The sequence below is a fragment of the Accipiter gentilis genome, chromosome 21, assembly GCF_929443795.1.
Source record: "Accipiter gentilis chromosome 21, bAccGen1.1, whole genome shotgun sequence".
In the NCBI taxonomy this organism is placed as follows: Eukaryota; Metazoa; Chordata; class Aves; order Accipitriformes; family Accipitridae; genus Astur; species Astur gentilis.
This window is the reverse complement of record NC_064900.1, coordinates 23,250,586-23,263,384: the sequence shown is the minus strand read 5'-3', so window position 1 is coordinate 23,263,384 and position 12,799 is coordinate 23,250,586. Positions and strand designations below refer to the sequence as shown.

The window sequence follows — 12,799 nt, the reverse complement described above, 5'->3', positions numbered from 1 at the left end:
GAGAAGATTTTTCATAATAAGAAATACACTGATCATGCACATTTCCCTGGGAATAATAAAAAATTTTAAACGTGCCATGTGTAAGATGTTCAGCTTGGACACTTGGACATTTCAGCTGCACTCCTCTCAACACCTATGTAGTAATCAGATCATTCAGGAAGACAAATTCTATGTGCATTATAGCATTAATTACACAAGTCAAGAAATTCCATTAATGCTCCCTTGGAAACCTTAACAAAATCAGTGCAAATTAGGTTCCAAAACATGAATACCTTTGGAAAAAAATATCCTCCACACCAAAGGCTGTTTAAATACACACACATCCTACATTATTAAAAATGAAATATTTCCATAGTTTCATGTGCTTATTATTGACTTCCTGTTTGATTTCTGCTTCTTATTTAACCTAAAAAACCAAAAGTAAATGGCTGCAGCTTGACTTGTTTACAACCACAGTGTTCTACTTTTTGTTTTGAGGAGTCTTGCACAGATACTGTGCTTTCTATTGGAATGCCAACATTCTTCTGTGGGGTGTTAACCACTAAGTGATTTTTATTTTTTTTTTTTAAAAAAACCCAGTCTGAAGTCCTGTCCTTGAGCAAGCTGATTGAATAGCTCAGATCAAGAATTCTGAACTTCCTGTATTTGTACATCTCAGACATAAACTGCCATCAGCTCGGGGTGTATCTTGGTATGTAACTGAGCTGATCTAATACCTCAGTGCTGCCAAAACCCCCAACACCCTCATTCTTTTCTGTCTCCATTCACAAGCAAAGTCCCATTCCCTTTCTTGTGCCATGATATACTCTGGATCTTGTCATGAATATTTTTGTATGGCTTTGGGAAATAAACTTGTGCAACAAATGCTCCAAAGAATACTACAGCAAGCATAGAAAATGTGATACGGTGTGCAGGCCATATCCCCCTTGGTAGCAACAAGCTCTTAATTTGGCACATGCTATTGTGTGTAATTTTGCCATCAAATATACATCTCTGTTGCATCAAAAGACCAATATTTTCTCTGTATATAACTGAACAAATTGTCTACATGACTTTATGCATACAGAAAAAAAGGGCATACTGTGTTATTTTCTGCAACCAGAAAAAAGATACACCATAATTTAAGTAAAATGTTTATAATACTTAGTTATGGGCTAAGCAGATAAAACCAAAAAGGGCTTTTTAGCCTGCAAAGTAAAAAACAAAGTCTACAGGAAAAAAATTAAAGCTTGGAGGCTCCCAAGAAGTGAGCACAGTAGAAGCAGTCACAGCTTGGGGAACGAAAAAAAAGGGAGAAAGATTTCCATGACCAGAAATAGGTCCATCTTTATGAGAGCCTGCCTAAATCACAACTCTGTAATTATGACAATTCTGTCTTTCAAAAAGGAACATGCAAGAGCAGAACTTCTGAATCAGAACTGGAGAGAACTTCCACCATAATCTTGTATACATGCACATACTGAGGTCTTAAAAAAAACCAACAACAAAACAAAAACTACCAAACAGAAAACAACCCCTTAAAATCTTCTTCCAACTATTAATGAGAAGTGAGAAGAGAAATCCCTCTCATCCCACCTTTCTCTCCTAAAATGTTATCTTAAATTCATATAACAAAATGGCTTTTATCACAAATGGGGGGAGGGAGGGGTGCGTTTATTCTCACTATTAGTACATCTATTTTTCAAAAGGAAAAAGAAAATGACTGTGGAAAAAGTAACACTCTCCATATTCTCAGAGTTGGACTTTTCTGATAAGCCACTTAGTCTGTCAAATACAGTGAACAAATACAATACAGTGTCAAATACAGGAGAAGAATTATTGTGGTGAGTCTCCCCCATCTAAATCATTTCTTTATAAAATTAGTCTTTTACAAGGAAGCGGTACTTAACCTTCTAACACAAGGATCAAATCATTGCCCTTTTCCCCTAGAACAAGGACAGCCACAAATGAAAAAAACCCAACATCCCTCCCAAGGCCAGCCACAGATGAAAAAACCAACATCCCTCCCACACAACCCTACACCAGGCTTAGTTCAAGTCCCAAATACTTCATAATTATATCTATATTTACATATAAACACACACTGTACCAAATCTGATCAAAAGTTAACTTACAGATTCTTATCATGACCAAGTTGAGAAAGTTAAGTTCATAAAACTTTAAACCAAGAAGTTAACTTCACTCAAAGGTTATAAAACCTATTTGTTAAATAGGTTAATAACATACTTTATCAGCTAAAATACAGCAGCTGCTCTTAGTATACTCAAGTCATAGTGTTACTACTCCCTCCCTCAATCTCAGCCTTAGCACAGAGGTAAGAAAATGTTATTGTAAAATGAACACTGTAAAAAACAGGACAAAGAATTTATTAGCTGCTTAATTATATTTTGTTTTCATTGCTTTTTACCTGATACACAAGAGAAACTTTTAGGTTTAGGTCCTATTTAAATATGACCGTATATCCTCTATCTCCATCAACTTCCTCAATATTTAAACAAATGCATCAACATGAAATATACTATTAAATCCTAGCTCACACATGACAGACTATTTTCTAGTGTAGAACATACAATACATTAAAGCAACATCCTGAAGCCAGGCATATCAGTAGCACAAATGAAAGTAAACAAGTTATTCTTTGTTAAAGTAAAAGTTAAAAAAAGCAATACAGGCCAATCTCCAACTCTTTAATTTAATTTCTGCTTTATATAAGTTGTTCGTTTACCTGCTAATGGCTTGTTCCTCATCTGTTATTCCAGTCTCCCTGAATGCCCTGTTTGATTCCTCCAAACTCAAGGCAATTGCCCTCTGAAGATCATCTTTATCATCTCCAGTGAGATCAATCACATCTGAAAAGCAAAACTATCTTTCTCAAAATTAAAAGTGAAACAGAATGAAAGGCAAGTCTTACTGTAGAGGAGAGAGAGCCCACGTGGATTGCTGAGCGCCATTCCAGTTCATCCCTCCTGTGCCCTGTGCTCTTCCAACCACTAACCCTGCTAACGGCTCCCTTCTGCCTCCAAGCCGGATAAAAGTCTCAGCAGCTTGCTCTTGCTAAGGTATGACAGGCAAAAGTCTTCCTTCCTCCTAACATTCTTAAGTTTCACAGAGCTATGGGACAAATTTAGGAATCTATGGTTTCTGAAAGCCCTCTTAAAGCAATACACTTAAAAGTATTACTTCAGCTACCGTAATCAGTTGCTTCCAGGGAACACATGATGAAGACAACCTCTTAAAAAGGATACCTTAGCCAAGCATAGTTGTTTCTCCTTCCTCATGGAGGAACACATGTGGAGTTTTCCCAATACAGCCTCAAATTCTACAAGTATTTCTGTGCACTGGTGAGCCAAATACTTTCACACAGTTTCATAACATGTGGGAGACTTCCTTACTTAACCTAATTCTTTTCTATCCTGTCTGTGCATTCCTTTTCTGAATATATTTAAATCCAATTTCTGTCTACTGGAACTATACCATTTCACCAGGAGAATTAAAGAAAACAAGTACTGAAGGCAAAATGAGGATCCATACTCGGACACATGGGGAATGCTGGATGGGCTACTGACTGGGTAATGAAGATGAAAACAATCGTACTTCTGCCTTCCTCTCCAGCTCCTATTATCTACAGAATCTGATACTAACATCCCCCGTAAACCTCCTTGTTTCCCCGAGAGTAGCAACAGCACTCCCCCTCCTGAGTAAGGAGGGATTTCACTACACAGGTCACACCGCAACGCAAACCCCTCCCGTCAGGCACAGCCATGCTTTCAGAGCAGCCAGGGCCAACAGGAATGTCCATCAACTGCACAAGACCTTCAGAAAAGCCAAGGTCGTTGGTTATCATGATTTCAAGGGCCAAAAGTTTCGCTTTGCAAGTCAGCCAGACAGAAAGAGAAGGGAAAGTGCAGAAGAGACTTTTATGTGCAGTATTAGACAGACACACACAGGGAGCATTGGCTGGTTTCAGTCTCCCTCCTCCCAGGCCAACATTTACCCGAAGAGCTATGAAAGGGACTACTCTTCAGCCTGGGGTTTGGACATTAGAAGCTAAAAGACTCTGGGAGAAAGAGATACAGATTCTAAACTGATGATTGCTCACAAAGAGAGATGAGCAGCTTGTCTGCATTTCTCCGTCCATAGGCCAGCTCAATTACTCATACCCAAAGAGCTTCTCCCATCTAGCCTCTGACTTTTCTCCTGGATGGGCTGACTCGCTGTAGAGACAGCTTCCTCTATTTCCCTGGGCTTACTTGTCTGTGTCATTTCTCACTGGATCAAAATAAAACACTGAACTTATGATACAAAAAACATTGCCATAGCTGTGTATGAACAGAGAATGGGATGACTTGTCCTCACAGAAAGCTGAAACTGAAAAGAAGTTGTAAAAGAAAATTTTCTGTTAACACCAGCATCTTCAAAAACTAGTTTTCAGCTTAGCCCTGTTTCCCCAAAACAAAGATGGCTGTAGTGAGCCTTTAAAGGAAGCACTCTTATCTGCAAAGTAAACTAAGCAATCTGTCATGATCTGGAAGTATGGAAAAACACTATGACCACAAAAGCAGAACTTCATAATTTTATTCTTATGTCTTTTATAGTCAGCTCAGATCTACCAGCATATCAGAAGGATACTTCAACTCAGATGCCTGAAATTCTCCTTCAGAAGTCCTAAAGCAATTGCAAGAACCACCAGCAGACATCTCACCCAGAGAGGAGTTTTGATATATGAGTTGCCACATCGAGAACAGTGTAATTTGGGCTAAAATAATACCTCAACCTGGGTGACACGTAAGCATGTTCAACAGCCTGAGAGCAGGAAAAAGGCTAGAAAGGCCGACAGCAATGAGAGGATCCCATGACCACACACTACCTATTACGCTCTAGAATGCGATGCTTATGTTTTATTTTCTGCACATTTGCATGTAGTCACACGCAAGCACCTCATCTCCACTGGAGATGAGCTGTTTTTCTGAAAGCAGTAATAGTGGTCACAACTGAAGATGGAATAAGCCTCAATCCCACAGCCACACAAACTGATGGAGAAGCACATAGGATTACTCTGATCACTCGCTTAGAGGGGAATATTCCTTTAGTCTGTCTCTAGTCAGGTATGAGTGATGAAATTCTTAAACAACAATAAAAAAAGAAAGTTAGATTAAGAAGTAAGCTCCTTTATACGGGGAGTATTTTCTGGAAAAAAATTCATAACCTAGCTGAAAATCATGTGGTTAACAAAAGCTTCCACTATTATACAAAAATCTACCAAGCTCAACTCCAATTCACACTTTCATTATTCAACTTCCTTGCACCTCCCTAGCTCCTTAATCTTTATTAATTTATACCACCACCCTATATGTTCAGAAGTTTATTACCATTCATAGTACCAGCGATTACATCACTAATATTAAAACCCCAAATCTTTGACTTCTACTTGCTTTCAGAAAGCAGATCAACACAACAGTTTCCTTTGGCATGCAAGGGCTTTGGAGCAGACAAAACAGGATTCTCTTTAGAAATCTTGTTTTCACATATACATTGTTCCTGATCTGCATGAAAAAAGACAATACAGTGAAGACCTGCTGCCAGATACTACCACCACATGTGAGTGGTGCCATTGATTTATGTCACAGAGGGTTTACCTACCATAACTTACATCAGAAAAATACACTTCTAAATATCAGCTAATCCACAGTAACTTGCTCCATGCAAGCTTTTAGTTTGTAGCAAATGTAAAATAAAAATGTTTTGGAGATTTAAGGTAATGTATTTTAGTTCATGTTTGCTGTACTTGGAGCAGGTTGAAGGTCTTTTTCCGTATCTCAGCTGACACAGTAACTCATTAAGCTGCAACGACTCATGTATGAATTGAATCCTATATTATAGGTTTATAAAGAGGAGATCTCAATAGAAGTCATAACAGAAGGGCAAAGTCTGAGACTAAATTCTTTTTAAAAAAAGTCAGCTTGTCTGTACAGTTTGCATTCATGTCAGTTATAGATTATACAAATGTACATATACATGAAATTCATGCAGGGTTTTTTTGGCTTTGTTTTAAAATATCTTCAAGTTTTGTAAATTCTTACATGGGGATTTCTTTGTTTTTTTAAAAAAGTGAAAATTTTCAAGTCCAATTTTCAAGCAGTTATTCTACAAGTATGATCACTTTGCCTTCTCTCACACTCATTACTAAATTCAACATTAATCTAGTTTTAAAATATCTATGACTTTATTTTATAGCAATCAGTAGTGGAATTCATTCATAGAACCAATCTACTGATGTTTCCTATTTGACCAACTGATTTCTGTGTTCAAAGTCTGAGTCTGAAATAAAAAAAAGCTGACTTTTACCCAAAGTATTTATCAGACACACGAGTTTCCTGTGATAGGCTGAAGGATGCACTTCATAAAGGTATTAAGAATAATGCCACTTCTCCAAATTTATAGCTACCTGACTTTAATTTACATATGCTGATTTTGTAACACTCCTCTGATTTAGGGCCACAGAATACTTTAGTTCTCATTGGCTTCTCCTCATAAAGGTACTTCTTATTGTATATCACATAGCCTTAGGAAATGCAAGCGTTCTTAACTAAGCCATGACTACTAAATGAACAAAAAAGTTTGCTTCTGAAAAAATTCTTTATAAACAAAGAAACTGCTCATCAAAACAGCCTGGCTTAGTGCATTCATGATGTTTATTCAACTAAAATTAACATGCAGAATTAATCAACTGTTTTACTAAGAAATGTATTTTGGTTTACAATGTTATTCTATAATAATGTGTGCTTCTGGTACATAAGTTCCAGAGAATTTGAATTGTATTTCTACAAAGCAACTTTAAGTTGTATATTGAAATTTGTGACATATATATTAGTGTATATATATAGTAAATGCACACACTGTATCTATCCCCATATATCTTCTTTCTTTTCTAAAAAAACCTTACTACCAATATGTTTACTGAGGAAGTTTCTATCATTTAAATAAATGGTTCATAATTGGTAATTGCCTAGGTCATTAAAATAATTACTGTGTTATTGACTTGTTACTTTTACTAGGAGGATGCAGAGAGTAGGAGCTTCAAACTCAAAGTAGGCTGGGAAACTCAGCATGAAGGACAGATCTGAAGTAGCAATTGAACCCAGGCACAGGCAATAAAGCACCACAGCGATGCAACCGCTGGCACAGGGAGAGGAAAATGAGGGGCAGGCCTGATGGGTTCAATGGACAGGTGCCAAGTATGGAAATTCAGCAGCAAGACTCCAATTTCAACACACCAACAACATAAAAAGAAAAAAAAAAAAAGAAAAAACTGAAGTTGAGACTACATCATTTTTGCTTATTACAAGCAGCGCTAAGCAAGATCCTACATTCTACCATCTGTTCTGCGATGTTAAATATCATGATGATCTTGGGCTCCTATGTGAAAATTTAAAGGAATTTAATTGGCTGTATATGCCAATTTTGGTTAAAACTGGATGGAGAAAGAATACACAGCATCCCAGCAGCTACTTAGCCAACAGCTCCATTGATGAAAGAGCTAGCAAACGTTGGCCACCACTGTCTCACAGGAACTTCCTCATCTCAGCTGCATTTACACGGTCCTAGGATAACACCTTAAACCGACGATTCTCCTACTGACAGGGATGGGAAGGAGAGAGATAGTCATGAAACAAAGGAACAAGTGAATCCGTAAGATGAAAGGACCACCTCAAGGTACAAGACTCCTGACATTCTGAAGCAGGGACCCTGCTATACCAAGCTGGAGACACTCCTAGGAACCTGGATGAAGATGACACAAATAATCCCTGAAATAGGAGGAAATGTCACAAAGTCACATAGCTATATCAGAGTTAGGTAAGGTGACAGAAGTAATTAGTGTCCAGAAACAATAAAATGCACAGCAATAGAATGAAGACTGACTAGGACTTGTGCCAGGAAGGATCTAGGGGCTACAGCTGATCCATGTTCAACCTGCAACTCGCATCACAGCATTGAAGAAAATATGAAGTGTTACAAGAGGTATGTTGTCAGAGTACTACATGGACAGTTATAATCACCCATTTTTTCTTAAGAACTCAGCTGAAGTCTTGGTTATTGTTTTGAGTGCCACAGGTCACAAAAAAGGCAGAACCATTACAGAAGATCTAGAAGAGAGAAAAAGAACTGACAATAGGTATAGGAAATGCATCCAAAGACTTGGAAAGAATTTGGGCTTTTTAGTTTAGATCTGAGAAAAGTATGAGGGTACATTATGATACACAGTCTTCGCGCATGCAACACTTCATCTAAGATAAAACGAATGAAGTGTACTATAACCTCCACTGGGGTAGTAAAAAGAATGAAGGACTTGGCCTGAAGCAAGAGGGATTTAGGCAAGATATTAGGAGTCTAAAAGTAAGGACAGTGAAGCACCAATCAAATGACTCTATAAACTTTTCAGAGTCTCTAAAACAGAATGTTTTTTAAGAAATGTTACATAAACATCACTTTGGGAGGTTTTAGGTGCAGTTAAGCCTACCTCATTAGACAGGGTTGACTGAATGACTTCTTAAACCTATGCAAAAGCTCAAACTCTAAAACAGGAAGATATAAAAAGCCAGGTCCCCAGAAGTAATAAAGTCTACAACCCTCAAGTTGGTGTGCATGACATTTTATTATTTTTTATATTTAATATATTTATTATAAGGACATTGTACTATGTCCTTATAAAGGGGCTTGAAACCTTTTGCTTCAGCTTTGGAATGTGTAATTGCAAAGACTAATAATTCAGGTTTTGTGAAAAAGAATTTTGAGTTTTCAAAAGAAGGGAAGGAGAGAATTTGTCTTGACAGCTATTTCATTTGAAGACAATACAACTTCTAAATACATGTCTTCTCTTCATTCTGCTGCTTCCTTTAACCCTCGGTTCTGCAAGTATCTCAGATAATAAGGAAATGGATATATGTTTAGTAATGCAACAGTTTTGTTGTGCAGCCATAGATGAAAATACACTGAATTACTTCAAATGGAAAGACAAGGTTTCTAGAGAAATCAATAAAGTGAAAATATTGGAAAGTACTACTAAACTTCTTTTGTTTTGCTTTAAGTGCAGTGCCTAGGATTTATGCTACTCAGCAGAACATTAAAGTGATCTTAGACTAAAAGGTGTCCATTTGTACACTGCAACCCTAATGCTTAAGCACCTTCTGCTCACTAATAGATTGCAGGAAGGGAAAAAAAAAAAAAATCCAAGAGTAACACCACCTTTGCAAAGGCATCAGATAATGCACACATCACTCCTGATGTGAAAAAACTACTCGCAGGTGCTTGCACACACCATTTTGAACAGGCAAAAAGGCAAGCATCATGAATAACACTGTGCAAGTCAGCCTTTGCTTTTAAAGATGGAGTAAATTTTATGCAAACTCATTAATATTTTTGCAGCTGTTTAAGTGTTGCATTTGCTAATAAGAGAAATCAGGTTTCCTTATACCTCCTAACATATAGAATGCAACTCTCAAACATCTGAATGACCACTGTCACTTATGGAAGAGCCAGTGCACAATCCAGGCTAATTGCTGATTGTTAAGGTATACATATACATTTTTATTTTACCCCTTAACTAAGTAACCATTTCAAAGAAATGTAGTCAGTCAAGCTGACAGAATACATTTGATATACCTTTATGCAAGGCTTACATTCAAAATCCTTTGTAAGTGGCTGGAGGTTTTCTGAGGCATAAAAGACAGTTCTGACATTTATCTGTAACTCTCTCATCCCCATTTTGGGTGACTTAACTTGGTGGGATCACGAAACTCGGTGACTCATAACATCGTAAGTTCCAAATGCACAGAGGTAGTTAAGCAGTAAGAAACAGTAAGGGTGAGTTATAATTATCTTCATGTAATTATACCCATGTGGGATAGTAAAAGGGAGTCAAATTTGAAAGGCAAGATACTGTCAGCAACTCAGCATAGTTTCTGAGAATAGTGCTCTTTGCAGAAGGGAGTGTTGATGGTTGGAGCTATCATTGCTGAATATGTTTCCCATCTATGTCCACCCTTCCGTTCTCTTCTCCAAAGTCATCTGCTGTCTTTCATTATACTCCCTTATATGACAGTACTTACTAAGGTAGGGCCCTGAAACTTGTCCATTTTAAATGTACTGCATTTTTTAAATTCATAATCAAAATAATTACAGCACGCAGATCACAACAGAAGAACTGTAGGTTTCTGCAACAAGCTTTCACTCTGTGGGGTGGTGGGGAGGTGCTCAATGATCAGACTGGTTTAGACTTTTGTTCTGCTGTAGGCGTTTAGCTCTTGCCCCATAAATCCTCCAACATGAAGAAAAGTTGGCCAAGATGCCTTTACCTCATAACATGTTTTCAGTCTAAGTAAAACAGCAAAGGCTAGGAAAGGGTTCTTATCTTTGTTGCCAGTGAGGACCTGACCAGATATTAAAGATTAAAAAAAAAAAATCTGTCTGCTTTTTCCACAGCAGTTTGCGCTTCTTGATTACTGGCTTGTAGTGCTACATAACTGTAAGGAGTCTGGGTCTGCCTTCAGCCCTCTAGAAGAGAGAAGAGAATCTTGAAATTCAGCTTGGAATGTACAACTCAAAACTTACTTTCTTCAGTTTGACCATCAGTCATGGGTAATGTAGACTCTGCAGGCTTGACTCTTCCCTCTCATATCCCTTGTCACCTCGTATCTTCAATAAGGTTACACAGCACAGTAAGTGACAGCAAAACTAAATGCTTCTATTAATGGGATTGCTAATAAATCTAATTAAACACAGACAGCAAGAGAATCCAGCTTACTATTCCATTGCCATAGTAGATCTTCAGTACTGCAGCCTATGACAACAGTGTTTGTTGAAAATATTCTCCATTTCCTCAATGTCAATTTTCTGACATTAAAAATTAAATACATGTGGGGTTTTGTGTGTGCTTTCTTTCCAAAGGAGGGAAAAGGAAAAAAAAAAAAAAACAAAAACCAAAACAAACCACCACCACCACCCCAACTTAGTAGGGAGATAATACAACTACCTACAATGCATTCAGGGTGTTTTAAACAGGGTTGCTAGTAATACCAAGGATTAAAATGCAGTTTTCAGATCTGAGATGTTCAGAATAAACTCATCTCTAAATTAAAAAAATAAAAAGAAAAAAGATGGTTATGTCAAGATGCTAGAGACAAACAGACAATTGTGCAACTGACAAGGAGATCTAACTAAACTTCTATATAATGGTGCCACCATAGCCACCACAATATTAGTGGAATGAAGAGGAAAAAAATCCTGCTGTGGGTGAAGCTAAATAATTCTACTTATTTAAGAAAAGCTACATAGATGTACTACATACATGGTTGAACAGTCAATATATAATTAAAATATTCTACATCTGTGTTTAGAATGTTGGAATGTAAATACAGTATCAAGAAACTCGGATTTTACAGCAATCAATCCCACTAAAAGGTTTCTTTGACTTTTTCTTTCATGTTATTTCTCATATTTATTTGCAGAACACATTTAACATGTTTAACACACTTTTTCCCCCAATAAAAATAACTATGCACTTAAAGCAAAGGAATAGAACCTGCAAGGCTCAGAGAAATACAGGTTGTGGGACCTTCTGTATAAACTAAATAAAACTCTTTAAAATGAATATATTTAATGTTAATTTCACATATAACATACCTACTCTTTTACTACAAAATGCACACCTAACTTCTCGGTTCTCCCTTTGGGAAAGTTATCCCTGTCAGGGAGAAGCTAGGCTTAAAGCGTATTATGCTTCCGCATATTAAGACAGACATTCACAGACTCTTCTCCCATTTTATTTTATTTTGACGAAAGAGTAACCAGCTTTTGCCTTTAATTATTTACTGCACGACCTCAAAATAAATCCTGTAAGAGGAAAAAAGGAAGAAAAATATAAAAACCACAGTTATTCATCCTCTGATCAGCACCATACATACATACATGTAAAGGTTACGCTTAAGGATAGCTCAAAAAAACCCAAAACACTGAAATAAGGAAAGAAAGAACACGTAATTATCTAAAAAATTTTAAGCAAGAATTATCAGCAGAAACAGTCATCTCACAGGCAAGTTTTTAGTTCCCTTGCCTTTAAACTAAACTTACAAAAAGAAAAAATACCTACTGGTGTCTGCCTGGCTGCCCACGCTGATGTATCTGTCATTTCCAGGAAGGGCTGTTTGATAGTAAGTTGCCTCCTCTAACTGGGGAACCTTGGCATTCTTCGCAGTGAGAAAAGCCACAGCCAACTCCAGATTACCATTGCTGTCCTTTAAGCATCAACAAAACAAGAAGTGAGAGTCCCCTTACTGTTTTTTTGATTTTTCTTAACAGCAAAGGACAACAATACAAGCAATTTATAAGATCAATGACACATTGTATTTTCAGGTGAAATACTGGTTAGAAAAGAAAGTTTCCAAACTTGACATATTCTGCATACCTCTCTATTTTTAACCAAAATAAAGATAAAACATCTTATAAAAATTTATTTTGGAAGAATTCCACTTATTTCAGAAAAATAAAATTAAAGGTAGTGTAGGTCAACCCCTCAACAAGCATAATCAGCACACTCTCAACAGACTTCAATAGCAGTCAGCTGAATTCTTCTGAAAATCTACCATTCCATTTTTAAAGCCAGAAATACTGGCTTTCAAGGGGCAGTTGTGAACAAGTGTATGTATGTATGTATACACATATACAAATATATTTGGGGAAGCAGAACACAGAGAGACCTGCCATTCTTTACTTGCATCAAAGAAATCTTCTGTGCTGTGAAAGA

At 37.1% G+C, this 12,799-nt stretch overlaps 2 protein-coding genes across 7 annotated transcripts in view; one reads left to right on the top strand and one right to left on the bottom strand.

Annotated features, from left to right (window-relative positions):
• NRIP1 (nuclear receptor interacting protein 1) overlaps nucleotides 1-12,799 on the top strand; it is an 895,475-nt gene that overhangs the window by 554,198 nt on the left and 328,478 nt on the right. The gene's annotated exons all lie outside the window — the stretch shown is intronic.
• USP25 (ubiquitin specific peptidase 25) overlaps nucleotides 1-12,799 on the bottom strand; it is a 92,369-nt gene that overhangs the window by 56,763 nt on the left and 22,807 nt on the right. For all 3 annotated transcript variants that reach the window (XM_049824890.1, XM_049824888.1, XM_049824889.1), the window contains exons 3-4: nucleotides 12,146-12,290; nucleotides 2,726-2,849 (exon numbers count right to left, since the gene is read on the bottom strand). In XM_049824890.1, the coding sequence (XP_049680847.1) occupies nucleotides 2,726-2,849; nucleotides 12,146-12,290 (269 nt within the window). The remainder of the gene's footprint in view (nucleotides 1-2,725; nucleotides 2,850-12,145; nucleotides 12,291-12,799) is intronic.